This window comes from Athene cunicularia (genome assembly GCF_003259725.1).
Source record: "Athene cunicularia isolate RWA chromosome 9 unlocalized genomic scaffold, athCun1 chr9_part1, whole genome shotgun sequence".
Taxonomy (NCBI): domain Eukaryota; kingdom Metazoa; phylum Chordata; class Aves; order Strigiformes; family Strigidae; genus Athene; species Athene cunicularia.
In genome coordinates, this window is record NW_020799110.1 from 14,248,688 (window position 1) to 14,266,546 (window position 17,859).

At 59.0% G+C, this 17,859-nt stretch overlaps 1 protein-coding gene across 1 annotated transcript; it reads right to left on the minus strand.

Moving 5' to 3' along the window:
* Positions 1-1,168: 1,168 nt before the first annotated feature.
* Positions 1,169-17,437, minus strand: LOC113483451. Its single transcript, XM_026854990.1, has 7 exons — positions 17,328-17,437; positions 13,906-15,638; positions 11,192-11,245; positions 8,667-10,388; positions 7,949-8,016; positions 7,244-7,306; positions 1,169-4,785 (listed from the first exon to the last, which is right to left on the minus strand). The coding sequence occupies exons 2-7, from the start codon at positions 15,631-15,633 to the stop codon at positions 2,160-2,162; spliced, it is 6,261 nt and encodes a 2,086-aa protein (XP_026710791.1). The 5' UTR covers positions 15,634-15,638; positions 17,328-17,437; the 3' UTR covers positions 1,169-2,159.
* Positions 17,438-17,859: the final 422 nt, after the last annotated feature.

The following is a 17,859-nucleotide window of genomic DNA, read 5'->3' on the forward strand; positions in this document are numbered from 1 at the left end:
GGCACAGGTGGAGGCTGCAGGGCTTTGTGCTGCTTTCGGATACACCACTGTTCTGCAGAGGGAATCAGCATGCTCCAGAGTGAACACCTCTAGCCTGACCCCAGCTTTATTAATAACAAGTAATTAATATGAGAGCGGACGTGCCTTGTGTCTCTGAAGACCTTTTAAGATGTGATTATGTTGTGCTAATCTCACCCCGAAGTACTTCCCTGTTTAGACTTCGCTGGGCCATTAAATATCTGAAAAGCCAGTGGAGACCCCCCCCTCACCACTTCGGGAAGTGCTTGGGTTCTGTTCCCCAGCAGCCAGGCCCCACTTTCAAACCCTCTAAATCAAGTATTAAGTTGAGCCCATCTGGACTGCCAGGAAAAACACTCCCTCCCCCTCATCTGTGTCTCATTACCTGCCATGCCAGCCCTGGCCCTGGAGCCGCTTGCTCCATCCCGCCCAGATGTGCTGCCTCACGCTCGCCTCCCGTATTTCACAGCCGTCAGCAGGACTTCAAGGAGCAGCCGAAGGGCCTGTAACACTGCACAGGCTCTTAGCAAAGACATATATCCAGGTCCCTAACTCATAGCTTCAGGCACATACCCTGATGTGAAGCCTCTTTCCCCTCCCTTGTTCTTGCACCAGGCAGGGACTGTTCAGGCGTCCTTGGCCAGGAGATCTGAGCCACTTCCCCATGGCTCTCTGCCCAGCACATGTCTGGACTATTGATTTTCAGGGGTTCTTCCCCCAAGACCCCCCAAAGCCAGGCGACCCTGTGCCCCACACCTGGGGAAGTGCACCCAAAGGCAGGGCAGGATGGAGCAGGTGCTGGCAGCAAAGGCGAGGAGTTGAAGAACTCCCGAAGACAGGAATTGCAACCCTGTAGTAATCTGGGAGCAGCTTGCCTGCACAGGACAAAGTCAACAGTGAGCCTAGAGCAAACTAAACTACTCAGAGACTCAAACCAAGGAACAACCCCTGTGTTCATTGGCTCAAAAATCTCCTGGGCTAAAGCTTTCTGGTGAACGTTTCAGCACTTTCTGCAATAGCAGAAATGCCACAGAAACAGCCACTTTTGTTTAAGTGTGGCACTTTCCTGGCCCTGTCAGCATCCCAGGACTGCAGAGGTGAAGGTGCACATCAACCCTTCAGTTATGAGGGGAGTTAGCCCCTTCCTCCCAAGCTTCCAAAGAGCCAGCGCCCAGCCTGCAGATGGGCTCAGCATCAGGTGATGTTATGGTATGAGAACCACATGGCTGGCCATGCTCAGACACGACTTCTGGAGAGGCCAGGGCAGGCAGCATCACAAAGAGGTTTTGGGACATGAGATTTAAGAGGGGAAAGAAAAGCATGTCTGCTGTCTCACTATGCTGCTGCACACTAGGCAGGTGTGCAACCCTGGTCCCATACCAGCCCCTGAGGGCTAGCACTGACTGGGGACCCCACACTCCAGCAAGCAACAGGAATCCCACACACCAGTCACGGTGAGAACAGCCCTAGGATGGAAATAGTCCCCTCGCCAGCCCTTCAGTGCAGAGCAGAGGTGCAGGGGAGACTTTAATATCAGTGAGGAGGAAAGGGGTCAGGGAGAGGGGAAGAGGTCAGAGTCCTGTGATGGACGTATGGGCACTGACACATCCCATAACACGACGTGCCGAAGAAGCCGGGGTGCGGGGTGGGAAGCCTTGGGATGTCATTCCCCAAGGACTCCTTGCACCCTGCAGATAGGTACCTGCCAGGGATGGGGAGGAGATGCGGGCAGGAGCCCCGGCCAGACCCTGCAAGCAAGAGCGGGCCGTGCCCGAGGTCCAGCTTGGTCCCCTGCTGGCCGGGTGCGGGGTCTCCAGCATTTTGTGCGGTGCCTCCAGGGCCACTGGCCGCCCTCGCTGCTCCCGGTGGCCCTGGCCCGGCGGTGGCAGCCACTGCCTGTGTCGGGATGCCATCTAGTGTCGCTTGGCAGAAGGGCCCGTCAGGCAGTGACACCGCGCATCGTTTCCCCAGGCTCACAACACCTCCAGGGGTCAGCTGGGAGGCACCCCAAAACAGCCTGGGTGCTGGGACACCCCCCCCGGGGGCACGGTCCGTACCCCAGGACATACGCACCCCGTGGCCAGCACAGCTTCAGACCCCGAAGGAGGACGATGGGCATTGCCCAGGTCACGCAGCGAAGCTCACAGCGGTGCCCGGGCTTGCTCGGGGGGCCCGGGGGCAGCCAGGGCTTGGAGCGTCAGCAGCCTCACCAGTGGCACAGGGGGGCCCCGGCGGCGGGTGACTCGGTGCAGGAGAAGGGCGAGCCTCCCCCACAGCAACATGCAGCCTGCCTGCAGCGCCAGCGCGGCCAGGCCCAGGGCCAGGGACACCCGGCAGTGCCACGGGCTGGACCGCAGGGCGAAGCCCCAGGCATGATGGCTGCTGCGGGCCAGGGGTGGGGGAACCGGCCAGGGGCTCGTAGGATCTGGCAGCAGGGGGACGGGAGGTGTCGGAAGCATGATGGTGCTTGCAGGGCTGGGAGCAGGCCGGGTGCCAACCGTGGACAAGCCCCATGCGGTGGCATGGTCCTGCTCCCTGTCTGGCACGGGAGCATGGTGGGACGGGGAGTGTGAGGCCAGCAGGACCATGCCCGGCACAGCAGTCCTGGGGGGTGGCCAGAGTGCCTTGGGGGGGGCTGAGACAAGGGAGATGCTGGGTATTCCCCGTGGGATGGTGGCTGGCCTCTCTGTGGGCACCAGAAGAGCAGGAGGTACTTCTCTGGTGGTGGCTGCCAGTGGGCTGGTTGGCACCAGTGTGGTGGCAGAAGCTAGAGTGGACAGTGCAGGCTCTGGACTGGTGGCCCCAGGAGGCTGTAGGCTTATGAAGGCTGGAGATGGACACAGGCTGAAGGCCTCCTGTGGCACAGCTGGCAACGGGGTGTTGATAGAAGCCTTGGGCAGCATGGTTGATGATGGGGTGGCAATGGAGGCCTTTGGCAGCACATTTGGTGGTGTGTTGATGGAAGCCTCAGGCAGCACAGTTGATGGTGGGGTTGTGATGGAGACCTTCAGCAGCACAGCTGATGATGGGGTGGTGATGGAGGCTTTTGTCATCATGGTTGATGGTGGTGTGGCTATGGAGGGCTTGGGCAGCACAGCTGGTGATGGGGTGGTCATGAAGACCTTCGGCAGCACAGCTGATGATGGGGTGGTAATGAAGGCCTTAGATGGCATGGCTGGTGATGGAGTGGTGAAGAAGGCCTCCTTTGGCATGGTTGGCAATGTGACAGAGGTGGCCACAGGTGACAGCATGGTTGGAAGTGCCATGATGGGAAAGGCTGCCAATGACAGTGTGGTTGGTGCTGCAGTGGGCAAGACTCCAGGTGACAGCAAGGTTGACATCCCTTGTGATGATGTGGAGGTAAATGGCAGAGATGGGGTAAAAGAAGCTGAAAGAGGCGGAGTATCTGGGCAAATTAAGTGGTCATCCCTCAGTGATGTCACTGCTTGTCCTGACAGGTGGGGTGGACTCTTGCATGACACTTGGGTGGACAATGTGACCTTCTCCCTGTTGCTCAGGATCCAGCTGTGCAGGTAGCACAGGTTGCAGTCACATCTCCATGGGTTCCCACTCAGATACACTGAACTGAGCTTCTTCAGGGGGTCCAGGAGCCCTCGCGGGACACTCTGCAGCTGGTTCTTCCGAAGGTTGAGGGTTTTCAGATCTGGGAGAGAAGCAAACACCTCATCATCCAGAGCAGAGAGATGATTTGCGTCCAGTTGGAGGTCCAAGAGCTTGCTGAGCCCAGTGAAGGCTCCTCTTGGCAGGGCTGCTAGCTGGTTGTGAGACAAGATGAGTTTGCCAAGAGATGTGAGGTTGGCAAAGATGCCATCTGGAAGTGTGGCCAAACTGTTCCTGCCCAGATCCAGTTCCCACAGGTGTGGCATGATGTCAAAAAGGCAGCAGGAGAGCTCCGTAATGTGGTTTGAACCCAGAGTCATCATCTTCAATTTGTTTAAACCAAAAAAGCCCTGAGGTGGGAGAAGCCTGATGAGGTTGTTGTCCAAAAGGAGTGTCTCCAGGTGAGGCAGGCTCCTCAGGAGCATGGGTGGCAGTTCCCTGAGCCTGTTCCTCTGGAGACTCAGCTCCAGCAGCCCCCACTGACTGTCTAGCAGCCCCTCTGGGAGGTCCTGCAACTCATTCTCATACAGCCGGAGGACTTGCAGCCGGTGGAGTTTGCTAAAGGCATCCCCAGGAAGAGTTGTGATCCTGTTTCTAGACAGGTCCAGAAATGTTAGATTGACAAGAGAATCAAAAATGCCTTCTGGAAGAGAAGGGATTGCATTGATGTGCAGGGAGAGCTCTCCCAAATTTTCCAGCCCATCAAACAGACCTTTGGGGATGTGTCTGAGGTGGCTGTCTCTCAGCTCCAGCCTCTGCAAGCTTGGGAGGTTTTGGAAAGTGCCCACAGCTAGTTCTTCTAACAAGGCACCAGAGATGTCCAAGTCCCTCAGCTTGTCCAAATTATCAAAGGCTCCAGGTTCAACTGTCTTGATCTTGTTGCCAATAAACAAAATCTTGACCAGGTTGGGCATGTACCTGAAGGCACCTTTCCTTATAGCAGTGATGCTGGTTTGCACAAAGATCATCTCAGAAATGAAGGGCTTTACAATCTTTGGGATCTCTTTGACATCATTTCTTGTCCCTCTGTAGACCTCCTGGTAGTATTTGGGCATTTCATACGGATCTTCACCCAGGATTTGATCTTGGCATTTATGGGGATGGAAGGAGAGGAAGAAAAGGAAAAGGAAAAGATGGTACATTGTCCTGAAAAAGAGATTTCAAAAACCAGTTATGAAGAACAAAAAAAATCTCTGTCCATAGCTCATGAACTGTGGTAGCACACTGTCGTTCACCTCTCAGGACTCTTCTATTCACATATCATGACTCATTTTATGAGAAAGAGAGAGACTGTACAAGCCCACGTACGCTGCATTTACAAGAGTTCACTGCCATTGGTACTGAGGGATGGAGACGAACGGGGAGTGAGCCAGCTCATGGCTCGGCACTGGGAGATGCTCCAGGGGGCAAAGGACTGGACAGTCTGTTCTCTGGCTCTTCTTCTCCCACATTTGGGCTGTAGGCTCGGCCTCTGTCTCGGTGAAGAAGGCAAAGTGCTGCTGCCCATTAGCACTGCCCCGGTGGGTCCAGTTACTCAGCAGGGCAACAGCCCATTCATGAAACAACAGAAGCAGTCAGCTCTGCACTTGCTAATGAGGGATCAGCAAAGGTTCCAGGAGCCAGCCAAGACCAGATGACCTTGTTTACTGAGAATTTCCACACTGTGCTGGATGAACTTACTATTTCAGTTCAGGGGAGTGATTTAAGACATTTAAAACATGGCTTCTAAGCATCTCCTTTTCAGGATTCTTGCTAATGGCATCATATTTTGGCCTTGGTTATGCACCTCTGTTAGATAGAAATGGTTAACTTGTGAACAGACACCAAGCTTTAGAGCAAGGTTCATTAAAGGACTATGACATTTCCACAGATAAACTCTTTAATACCTAACATTTAGGGCCCTGACCTGCAGTTAGAAAGTGAAGTCCCTGATGTACACCCACCAGTAGCTATGTAAAGCCCACTACTTCCATTGAGTTATTTGGAAACAGTCAGCTAACACATGAGCTGGGCTTTAACAGCTGTGAGCATTGTACTGGGACCATAGTTTCCAGCTTGTGATTCACAGCCCTGGGTGGGAGCAGGGGAAAGGGCTGTGGGTTGCTTCTTGGGTGTCCATCAAAGCTGACCGTGCAAAAAAACTTATGCTGGGAGGTTAAATTTGCTATGAAAGGTGGTTTTTTTTTTGAAAAATGTTGAGAGGTCAGCAAATACAGGAGGTTGAAAGCCACTGGGTTGAAAGAGAACCGATGGGAGGTATGTGCCAGCTGCCCTGCAGGGTTCACCAGGGCAGAAGCTGCTGCTGATCTCTGCTCATCCTCACCCAGGGAGACTCAGGTGCAGGAGCTGGGGGTGTGGGTGCAAAAGTGCCTGCTTCACTTCAGCTGCAGGGGCAGCTCAATGAGTTAAATGCACAGGTGGGAATGGCTGGGCTGAGGGCATGTGGATGAAAATAAACAGTTCTGAACTGCAAACCTCTTTTAAAAACCTCCCTCACGCTGTCTGGCTGTGGTGGACTTCAGTGTGGTCCCTTGCTTGTCCCACCCTCCAGCAGTGCAGGGACACAGAGGGACAGACCCAGCTCACGGCACTGCAGCCTCTCCTCCTCCTTACTGCAAGGAAACAATCAACAGTCCCCCAGAACCGCCCTTCCCAGCACATTTTAAATAGCAAAAAAAAGCATTTTGCATCACTTACTTGGCCGAGCACTTGGGAACGAGTCCAGCCACTGGAGTGAGCCCTGCCGTGTGAGGAGTGAGGCCACCAGACAGGGGGTTCCATCACCTGGCCAGCTCTTTATCCATGGCCCAGGCACAAGGCTTGGTTTTGCAAGGGGTCAGGGCAGAGGTCTGTGTGGGGAGATAAGGCACGCCCGGGTTGCAGGCAGCAAAGCAGTGCCCCCTGTGTGGGAGGCTGTTGCAGAAACCTCTTGGAGAGGATGCAGGCATGTACTCCCCAAGCGTTATCTGCTCATGCCACTTGACTAGTCACATCCAGGGAAACCTGAAGATCTCCAGGACAGCCTGTTTTGTAGCTGACGGTCTCTGCAATCTCATATCTCCACCAGTGTAAGCCACCAGCTTCACAGACAGCACCCCCGCCAACACAACAGAAAGGAGTTTTCCTGTTTAAAATAGCTGCTGTTTCCTTCCTCGGGAATTGGCTTATGTAGCTAAAGGTGCTGCTCTGAAGCCATTTGTTTGAGCTCATAACAGGGTTAACGTCTGTGGCCAGACACATGCTGACACCTGAGCTCTGGGTTCAGCCCCACAGCTCCACACCTCGCCGGTGGTAGGGCTGGGGCTGAGTGTTGTGCTGCCCTCCACCCTGGCACAAGCCAAAGACCCTCCCGCAATGATACTCAGGGCTCCTGGCTGGTGCAGGGCACCGTGTGGGAAGAAACACCCTGTTTGATGCAAAGACTTAAAAGTGACAAGGCATCCTTCACTTCCCAATGGATAATTGCACTAATTGCATTTACATATTTCTTCTCCAGTTTCCCCCTGCTCTTAGTAAGGCTCAGCTTGTGCTTGACAGGCTTCATTATACCTTTCTTGGCAAATTTAAAAACACTCAAACTACTGCACATTTTCAGCAGCCTTACCCCTTTCCACTGTCAATGTCGGATGCATCCAGGCCCCCGCCTGGTGCCAGGCTGCTCCAGAAGCTGGAGGGTGGCAGGAACCAGCGTGTGTGAGGGGACAGAGCTCGCAGCAGGAGTGACACCCAGGCTGTGGTGTGGGAGCTGTGATGGTGTTTGGGGAGCTGCAGCCAGCCACAGCATCCCTGCTCCAGGCTTAGAGGTGGCCATGCCAGAGTCACCTGGGAGATGGCTGCAGCACAGTGGAAGTCCCTTGTGCAGGGTGTCTGAGTGGAACTATGTCTGGGTGTGCAGCATTGCCCACTTGCCCTCCAGGAGAACGGGGCCAGCAGTCCAGAGCACGGCTGGGATCATCGCCCACTGCCGGGGCAGGTCACCACCACACTAACACCACACGGAGTATGGGCAACAGCAGGAAGGGGCTGGCAGAGATGCACAGCCCCAGGCGAGGAGCCCAGCTCCCCAGTCACTGCGGGAAGGCTGGCTCAGAGGCTGGCCAGGTGCAGGCAGGGCTCCCCCAGCATTGCCCAGCCCAGGAGATCCCAGGTCCCAGCAGCTGGGAGATGGTGTGGGAGGACCACACCACAGCTCCTGGCATCAGCAGCCTGCTGGGCGTGCACCTTGCACACACACACATATACACATACCCACAAAAACACACATGTGCATGCACACACACGTGCTCTCTTAGGGGACCACCCACCTTACCTGCCAACCCCTGAGTGGACAGTGCTGCTGGGACTTTGCGCCCCATCTCCATGGGTCCCTGAGCCTCTCTGGAGCAGATTGAGGGGCTGCAGGCCAAGCCCTGCCAGGGTGGGTTGGGGACCTGCTGGTGCGCAGCCCTGGACTGGAGCCCACCCTGCAGCCCCACAGGCCGTGCCCCTCACCGGGCAGTCGGCAGCACTCGCCCACCCTTGGACACCCCACAGCAAACCCGTGCCCTGGGGTTAGGGCCAGGCTGCAGCTGGGTTTCTGCGCTGCTGAGGGAAGCGGGGCAGGAGGTGGGGCTGGAGAGCTGCAGCAGGCAGAGCTGAGCGCCCCAGAGTGCGGCATCTTCCCACCGCCAGGCACCTGCAACCCTGCCACAGCGGCACAGCCCCAGCCCAGTCCCCACCGGACCACAGTGACCTTCACCGCTGCCCCCAGATACACGGGCAGAGGCGGGGGAACAGTTTCCCCTCTCTGCCATGGGAACTGGTTGCACAGAAATAATACAGACAGTTTAATTATCTTTGAAATACACAGGAAACGCATAGCTGGAAGGATAAATACCACCAGGCCAGCTCTTGTGGAGAGGTTGGTGTTGGCTGATGACCGTGGTACGGGTAGTGAAGTGAGACGGGGTGCTGTTTCCCAGGCAGGTCCAGAGGGTGCCAATGCAAGAGCAGCGTAGAAGCAGGTGCCTGCCCGAGCCCTAGGGCACAGCAGGGGGACCTGGTGACGTGGCCTCATCCCCGTTCTGTGCTCTGACAAGGACGCTGACCTGCAGTGTGCCACAGCGGGAGTGCAGCACCCAGGCATCCTGGTACACCAGCCCTGGCTCCGATGTCTGCCTGGGAGGAGTAGGAGGCAGGAGGCGAAGGCTGAGCTGCTGGCAGCTCGTGGCATCACAGGCCACTCTTACAGTGCCCTCAGCGTTGCTGTAGGTGCACTGCCCCGGAGCATTCTTCCCCAGCTCCCCATCCCAGCCCTCCTCTGGGGGAATACCAGGAGCTCCCGGGCACTCCAGCTGCCCCTGGGGGACCTCCATCAGGGACCGTCCCTGGAGAGCGGCCGGGCTGGCACAAGAGGCTTGTGCATGGATGAGGGGCTCAGCAAAGGTCTGGAGCCAGCCCAGGAGATAGGCGAGGCTGCAGTCACAGGCCCAGGGGTTGTTGGCCAGCAACACGTGTGCCAGCTCCTCGTTGGCATCAAAGAGCCCCGGGGGCAGGTGGGACAGGTGGTTGTGGACCAGCGCCAGGGTGGTGAGGAGGGGCAGCCCGGCCAGCAGCCCAGCCGGCAGGCTGGAGAAGTTGTTGTGGCTCAGCTGCAGTGTCACCAGCCCCGCTAGCCCCTGGAAAACCCCAGCGGGGAGGTGGCCCAGGGCGTTGTGCGAGAGCACCAGGGTCTGCAGTGCCGACAGATTGGAGAAGAGCTGCTGGGGCAGCGTCTCCAGCTGGTTGCGAGCCAGAGAGAGGTAGAGCAGGTGAGGGGTGCTGGTGAAGAGGGCAGCAGGCAGGGCGGCCAGGCGGTTACCCTCCAGGCTGAGAACTGTGAGGTTGGGAAGACTGGCAAAGATGTCAGGAGCCAGGCTGGCCAGGGCATTGTGCTGCAGCTGCAGCCGCCGCAGCCCCCCCAGTCCAGCAAAGGCGCCGGCTGGCAGCTCCTCCAGATGGTTACCATCCAGGTGGAGCTCAGCCAGCCGGCCCAGAGCCCTGAAAGCACCAGGGCACACCTGTGCCAGCAGATTGTCACTGAGCTTGAGGAGGTGAAGGGCAGCAAGGGGAGACAGCAGTCCGGCTGGCAACTCAGTCAGGAGGTTCTGTGAGAGGTCCAGGGTCTGGAGGTGCTGGAGTGGGTGGAAGAGGTTGGGAGGCAGCACCTCGATCTTGTTCCCTGCCAAGCGCAGCTCCTGTAGATGGTAGGTGGTGGTGAAGAGCCCTGGCTGCAGGGAGTGGATGGCATTGGCACCCAGGGAGAGCTTGCTGAGTCTGGGCAGCCCCACCAGCACCTCTGGGATGACTGCTGCCAAGGGGTTGCCTGACACTTCCAGCTCAGTGAGGCTGGGCAGCTCCTGAAAGGCGCCAGCCTCCAGCTCTTGGATGTTGTTGTTGAGGAAGACCAGCTTGGTGAGGGTGGTGCTAGAGCCCAGGGCTCCTCTGCGGATGCGGCTCAGGGCCGTCTCCACGAAGAAGAGATGGGTGACATTCCCCGGCAGGCCTGCAGGGATCTCCCGCATCTTCTCCTCCGAGCAGAAGACTTTGGAGGTGTCGTAGCACTGGCAGGTGGGAGGGCAGGGCAGGGGCAGCCCCCTCACCAGCAGGGACCCCAGCCCCAGCAGTGCATAGACCACCAGCCTGCACTGGAAAAGGAGCCAAGGCTCAGCCCCTGCCTCGGCGAGGCAGAAGTCTGCACCCACAGGTGGGTGCTGCTGGGGGTGCAGCTCCTGCAGCCAGAAGTGCAATGGGAGCAACCTCTGGCGTGCTGCATGAGCATCCCTCCAGCCCCAGTTGCCCACACCACCCCTTGCAAGAATGGGGAGCGCTTCCCTCTCAGACGTCTCCCTGCCTGGCTTGTGTGGCACATCAGGGTTCTTCCTCTGCACCCCAGCCCACCCTGTGACAACCAAAGGTCCCCATGTCCTGCAGAGCAGCAGCCAAGGTAGGACCCATGTGGTCCCACGGGGGTCTTGGGGGAACTTGTGGCCTCGCAGGATGTCTCCATGGGCACAAAGCTGGGCTCTGGGGTGGGGAAGCATGTGAAGCATGGGGATGGGCTGCACACACTGGGTGATGGGGACAATGCTGCAGGGATGCTCTGTGCTCAGTGACAAAAGAAGTGGGCTCCAACTGTTGCATTTCTAATTGCCCATCAAGTACTTCTTTCTCTTCAAGCAACTGAAGCAGCATCAGACCTGCGCAAGAGGTATTCAGCTTGACCAAATGCCTGTTCTCAGCCCACAGGAGGCACTTCTTGAGGAGGTGGCCTCTAAACCTCTGCCAGTCCCTCCCTACTTGGGATACATGCCAGTGCTGCCCCGAGATGGGGGATGCTGCCCACCCCACAGCAACGCGCATCTGACGAAACCCCTGTGCAATTGGGGCTGTCCTGGACTTACACCGACACTCAAGTACAGTGTTGGGCTTGGCTTTCCCTTCCCACCATCTCACTTGTTTTCACCAGAGCCAACAGTATCTCCCACCCATCCCTGGCCCCCCAGACTACCCGAGGAGCATGGCCACCACTTACCGAGTGTGGCATCGTGGAGACTGCCACCAAACCTGCGGCAGGTTTGCAGGGACGCTGCTCACCAAGATGGGACAATATTTTCTGGGGCGGATGGGAAGCTGGATGACGAGCTGTTCCTGCTGGGGCGGAGCTGCCCCTTGCTGCTTATCGGCAACAACAACCCGTGTCCTTGGAGTGCTTCAAAAAATAACCCGGCCCCAGAGGGACTGGAGGTGAGGCCAGAGGCAGCCGCCAGCAAGGATCCTGTCAGGGAAGTGAGGTCCCAGCCCCGGATGTCCACTGGCCTGGGGACGGTGGCAGGGTGCTGCTGTCACAGCTCCTACACCAAGCTCAGCACATTTGTTTCCAGCCACCTCCCAAGAGACCCCCTGGATTTTATTAAATCTCACTGAGAAATGGTGCTAGCAGACATCTCCTGCACAGGAGAGGGGACAAGGCACAGCTTCGCAAGGCAAAGCAATGCCACGGGGGAGGGACCACTCTGGGACCATCTTGTTGAAATGCACCAGATGTTTTGCAGCCTGTGACGTGCACCCAGCCAGTGGTGGGCTGGCCAGAGGGACCTAAGGACCACCAGGACTCCCTGGGAGCTTGCAGCCTGCCTGGGGGAGCAGCATACACCACCTTAAGGGCTGCCTTGCCTGTGTTGGAACGGGCTGTGGTGGTGGCAGCCAGGGGCAGGAGGGACACTTAGGTGCACTCAGCCAGACTGATGGAGCAGACCGCGGTGCACAAACTCAGCTGGCACAAGCCAGAGGCAGCTCTGAAGGGAGTCGAGAGAGCTCCCCACCACCCTGGGTGGTGCTGGGTCAACCCTGGGGGCTCTGCTCCAGGGAGCGGACTGCGCAAGAGGCAGTCAGTGTCTCCATCGAGGAGCTTGCTGAGGTCTCAGCTCACTCTCCCAAAGTCATCTCACTGCTGTTGGATGGCTGAGCCTTCCTTACTCCTTCACCCCGGGCTGGAGCCCAGCGACCAGCACAGGTTCTGTGACCACAGCCCACTAACCCTCTCCCAGCCTCACCAGCCTGGATGGGCTTTTCCTCAACACAAATAAAATCTCTCCAGAGTGGAAATCAATTGCAGCTCCTGTCCCTGCTGGGTCATTCCCTGGCTCCGCACCGCTGAGGAGAGAATAAACAGCTCTTGGCACTGGGGGCGGTCAACTGCATTTTAATGGAGAGGTCACAGAGCAGCACCCAACAGCCCCGCGGCACAGTTTCACGTCTCCCACCACCGTGTGGGTCTCATCCCAGAGAAGCATCCCATCATGTGCATGAATGTAGGACTGCTTGTGCCAGCACTGGTTCCTGGGGTGCTGTGAGCAGCCAGCACTATGGGGTGCACACCAGGTGTGACCCTCATCCCATGGCAGTGATCTCCAGGCAGCCTGGCACCGCTGCACCACACGCAGAGGTGAGCTGGACCTCTCTGGCCGTGCCACAGCTGGAGGAGGCAGGGTGGCCACTGGATGCAGGGGCTGCGGGGGGGTGTTACAGCACCCACCTGCAAATTGCAGAGCAGCCAGTGCTTGCTGACACCCCCCCACACTGTGCGCTGCCAGCGTCCCCACTGCCTGAGGACTGTGAGCAGGCAGCAGGACTGGGCTCGTACAGGAGGACACTGGAGGGAGGAGGAGGAAGAGGAAGAAGCTTTGCCAGGCAGAGCAGGCCGCTCACTAGCTGGTGAAGTGTGCACGAGGGTATTGAGGCAGCGAGGACCAGGGATGGGGTGTAGCAGGAGCAGCCCAAGCACAGGAACCTCTCCCAGCCCTGGCAGACACTTCACACCCATCGTCCCACCCCTATAATTCCCCCACAGTGGGGGCCGGTACAAGCCCCCCAGCCCCTCGCGGGGCTGGGACAGGGTACTGCCGGCACAGCCACAGGAGGGTTAGCACCAGTGTGCAGCGAGGGCGCAGAGGCTGCCGCTGCACCCAGACGCCAGCACGCTGCCCCGCGGCTGTCCTGGCAGGAGACGCACAAGGGCGTGGGGAGCAGGAGGCTGGCTGTGGGAGCAGAGGAAGATGCTGGCTGTGCTCTGGCCTGCCCTGCCTGTAGGCAGGGAGGGCAGCTTGGACGCAGCCAAGTCACTCAGGGTGTGCCACCCTAGCAGCCCTGGCAGCCCAGTCCCACGGGGATCCCTGCCCGGACACAGGAGAGCTACAAAGCAGCACAAGGACCTGCAGCTCTGCCGGGGGCGAAGGCGTTTGCTCAGCTCCTGGCCCTGCGTGACGGCCAGCGCCTGCCTGTCCAGGCAGGGCCAGAGGCTGACGGCAGGGCGGTGGCGGGGGAAAGATGGCGAGGAGAGGCAGCCCTGGAGGGGACGATGCAAGGTGAAGGATGGGGAAGTCCTGTTGTTTGGGGTAAGCACCATCATGGCCAGGCTGTGGCTCCCTGCTCAAAGGGCCCTGCCCAGCACCCTGCACCCCAGCTGCTGGCCCCTGGACAGGGAATGAGCAGAGGCTGCACTTGGAGGCAGGAGGGGCTGGGGACAGGGGGTAGACATGGGAGGTCACCCAGAGGGGATGCCCTGCTGCAGAGCAGGGACAGGACAAAGCAGAGCAGCACAGGGGGACTCGCAGCACACAGGGTGGTGCTGGCTCATACCAGTCAGCAAGGGCAGCTGATGAAGAGCCGCTGTCATGCCCCTTGGCCCCATGGGGAGGGGATGCCCCATCAGCACTGCTCCTCCCAGGGTCTGCAGGGTGCTCAGGCTTCATTGGGTGCCTTCATCCTCATGAGCACAACATGGCTCTTCTTCCTACAGCCATAGACCACCAGCGCCACAAGAGCAGCGAGCAGGGCCACACAGACCAGCACGATGACCGCCACCACCACCCCGCTCTGCATGCGCGTCAGCCCCCACCACCCCCTCTCCTCTTCCTCCTCCTCCTTCACCTCCTCCTCTTCCCGTGGGGAGACTGGCAACCCCATGGGGGGCTCCGTCCAGGCACCCTCCGGCAAAGCCACCTCAGAGGGGCGAGCGGGGAGCAGGGTGCTGGGATGGGGGGAGGCAGTGGGGAGCTGGGGGTCAAGGAGCTGGTCCCGTGGCAGCCCAGTAATGGGGGTGCCCCGCAGGGCAGGGGGCTGGGCACACAGGGGGGGAGTGTCGCCCACCTTGTGGGGGTTTTCCTCCAGCCAGCCCCGCAAGGGCAGGATACCCTCATCACAGCGCCAGGAATTGTTGTGCAGCTTCACCTCTCGCAGGGTGGCCAGGGGGGAGAAGATGCCAGCTGGCAGGTACTCCAGGGCGTTGGAGTGCAGCTGCAGGTGCCGCAGCCCTGGAGTGGACCCGAAGAGGCCCCGTGGCAGTGCCTGAAGCTGGTTGTGGTGAAGAGAGATGTTCTGCAGCTTGGGCAGCCCCTCCAGTGCCCGGGCATCCAGGCGGCGCAGGGCATTGGAGTGCAGGGACAGCTCCAGCAGCTCCCCCAAGCCCCGGAAAGCCCCCGGAGCCACCGAGCGCAGCCGGTTCTTGCTGAGGACCAGGAGCTGCAGCTGGGTGAGGTTGCTGAAAACAGCAGCGGGAAGGGTGGAAAGCTCATTCTCATAGAGCCACAGCTCCCGCAGGTTGGGCATGGGCCCAAAGGCGCTGGGGGAGATGTCCCGCAGGCGGTTGACGTGCAGAGTGATCTTGGCAAGGGCTTGCAGGGGCAAGAAGACGCCACTCGGCAGGGCGGTGAGGAGGTTGTTGGACAGGTAGAGCTTCTGCAGGTTCCCATTGTGCACGAAGAGCTCCGGGGACAGTATCTCCAGCTGGTTCTGGTGCAGCCCCAGCTCCTGCAGCTCCGGCAGCCCATCAAAGGCGCCTGCTGGGATCTGCCGCAGCCGGTTCTCATAGAGCCGCAGCACCTGCAGCCGCGCCAGCCGCTCGAAGGCCCTGGGCGGCAGGCGGTCGATATTGTTCCTGGCCAGGTTGAGCTTGGTGAGGCTGGTAAGCTGGTTGAACACCCCCTCGTTCAGCTCCTGCAGGTTGTTTCCGTGCAGCTGCAGCTCCTTCAGGTTGCTCAGGTGGGCGAAGTGGGAAGGCTCAACCTGGAGGATCTGGTTGCTGGAAAGGAGCAGAGACTCCAGCTTGCCCAGGGGTTCAAAGACCTGCACAGGGAGCTCCTGCAGCTTGTTGCTGGCCAGACTGAGGTAGCGCAGGTCAGGCAGGTGCTGGAAGGCCCCAGGGCTGATGCGCGACAGGTTGTTCTTCTCGATGCGCAGCCCAATCAGCAGGGAGGCGTTGCCAAAGGACGAGTCACCCAGCTCAGTGATGCGCGTGTTGATGATCTGGAGGGTCATGGCGTTTGCAGGGATGGGGCTGGGGACCGTGGTGATGCCGGTGCCCGAGCACTCCACTTGGGCAGTGCGGACACACTGGCACTGCTCCGGGCACTGGCCACTGGCCAGCTGGATGCCCAGCAGCAGCAGCAGACACCACTGCCAGCCTCTCTGCTCCATTGGGCCTGCAGCAAAAACAAAGGAGGGCAGCTCAGTCCGTGCAATTTCCCAGCTCCCAGGGCCACAGCCAGGGATGGGTGCTGCTTTTGCCCAGGAAAAGGCCACAGAGGCCATGCCATCCTGCCCTCAGCATGGCAGTGAGGCAGAGGAGGACAGGTGAGGAAGGCTAGGAGCAGGCAGGGCTGGGCACAGCCCAGGCAGGAGTACAGAGTGGGACAGAGCCGGGGCCACAGTGCCTGGCTGCCATACTGCAGCTGTTAGTGGCATCCCTGGCGTCCCCCTTGCTTGGCTCTTCCAGCAGCCAGGAGTGTGGTTTCCTGTTTTGCAGCAAGCGCGGTGAGCTGCTACCAGTGGCACTGGCCTCCTGGCACCAGCAGGCAGCCGAGACCTTCAGCAGAGCCAGTCTGTGACACTCGCAGCCAAGAGGGTCCCAGGGATGCTTGTGGGGGCAGGAAGAAAGGTGCTGCCCCCAGCACCCCCAAGCACCCTCCTGGCTCTGCCTGGCAGCAAGCAGAGCTGAGCATCTGTGGCAGAGCCAAGAGCAGGACAGGCTCTCGCTGCCCAGGTATGCTTTCACTCCAACCCTGCGGGAGCCTGGGTCAATGGGGCCCTCTGCCAGGTCCCCAGCCCAGGCTGGGTACAGGGGTGGCCCTGCCTGCAGCCCATCCCCGGCAGAATGTCTCAGCCCTGACTGATCTGGGCTGTGAGAGCAGGGTGCCCAGTGTTGGCACCTGTATGCAGGCTGGTCCCAGGAGTAGTGCCCGGGGGACCGAGGGGTTTACAGCAGGGTCCTCCATCACCCCACAAGCATGGCCACCGTGGACACCCTCACCCCTCCTCTGGCCTGGGAGCTTCCTCCCTCCCTAGATTAAAACAGCAGTCTGGTGCCAAGCTGGCATGGAGCAGCCCCGCACTAACAGCTTTGAGCAGCACAAGGGACGGAGAAAATCCATGGCTCCCCTGGCCCTGAGCATGGCTCAGACAGACAGACAAGTTCAGCAGCGCATGGGTATGGGCACAGTGTCCCGGCTGGCACAGCACCCCGGGGTGCTGGGACACAGCCCCTGCCCCCCGCCCCAGGCTCCCTCCAGGGAACATGCTTACACGCTGGCTCTCCGGCAGGGAGGGAGGAACCATCCACAAGCCAGCACAGTTTATGTTTCCCATATGGAAACAATTTGCATCCAAGAACAGCTTCGTTTATAGCGAGCCATTTATAAACTTCCCCAAACACTCTGCACATCAAAAGCCCAGCTCATGTCACTCCCTCGTAAGGCAGCTCAGAGAGCATCCATGCTGGAGCGTCCTTCAGGAAAGACAGCTGAAAACAATTTATCTCCTCTTTTCTTCTAGGGACAAAAAGCTTACAGACCAAACAGCTGAATATTCCCTACTGCTCAGCCCCGCAACATCCCACTGATCCTAACCTCAGCCCCCCTAAAGGTTACTTTTCCCCCCTTAATTTTCTCTGTTGGTTATTTCAGATAGGTTGCCTGTGCAGCTATTTCAGCTCCCACAGTGCCTGAGTGGTGTCGCTTTTTTGGACAGCCCTTGCAAGACAAACATCTCCATTAAATCAAAAGATGCTGAACATACAGATCCCACCACCACACCGCCACCACCCCTCAGAGCTGCCCAGGGAGTCCCCTGGGCCCGGGGCCACTCACAGGGCTGGTAGAGGAGAAGAGACTCACCCGAGTGTCCTGCAGCCACAAGCGCCGAGCAAGCACAGCTCTGTGCTGGCAAGAGAGCCGAGTGTGGTTCATGCTTCCCCTCCCAGTATATAACCCGTCCAAATCAATGAATCAGCACAGGGGCAGCGTCGGGGTTAGGGAAAGCACTGGAGCAGAGCTGCTTCCAACTCCTGTTTCCTCGGCAAACACAGCAATAGTCTCAAGGATGAAGTTTTGGGTTTCCCTCTCCTGAACCCCAGTGCTCTTGTTTGAAGACAAGCAGATGGCCCCATGAACGCACTGCTCATGTCAGCCAGCACCCAAGTGGCAGATCAGTCCCCTGGTTCCTGGTGCGACATGACTGGGTGACCTAGCCCATGGGGGCAGGCGAGGCAAAGCCAGGTCCCTGGGCACAGTCCTTCCCTTCACTGGCTCACATTCACACCCGGGCTGCTCCACGGCATCGCCTCAGCACACGCACAGTGCTTGCCTCCCTGGCTACAGCTTCTGCAAGTGCCAGGACCTCCGGCTGTGCCGCAGGCCAGGGCCAGCA

Excerpts from the sequence above, each read along its gene's own strand:
- LOC113483451 (XM_026854990.1), bottom strand. The coding sequence starts at position 15,633 with ATGGAGCAGAGAGGCTGGCAGTGGTGTCTGCTGCTGCTGCTGGGCATC. Across the intron at positions 10,389-11,191 it reads TCTCCACGATGCCACACTCG|GAGCTGCACCCCCAGCAGCA; the intron begins GTAAGTGGTGGC and ends TTCTGGCTGCAG. Across the intron at positions 7,307-7,948 it reads GTCCACTCAGGGGTTGGCAG|CTTCTGGAGCAGCCTGGCAC; the intron begins GTAAGGTGGGTG and ends GCCACCCTCCAG.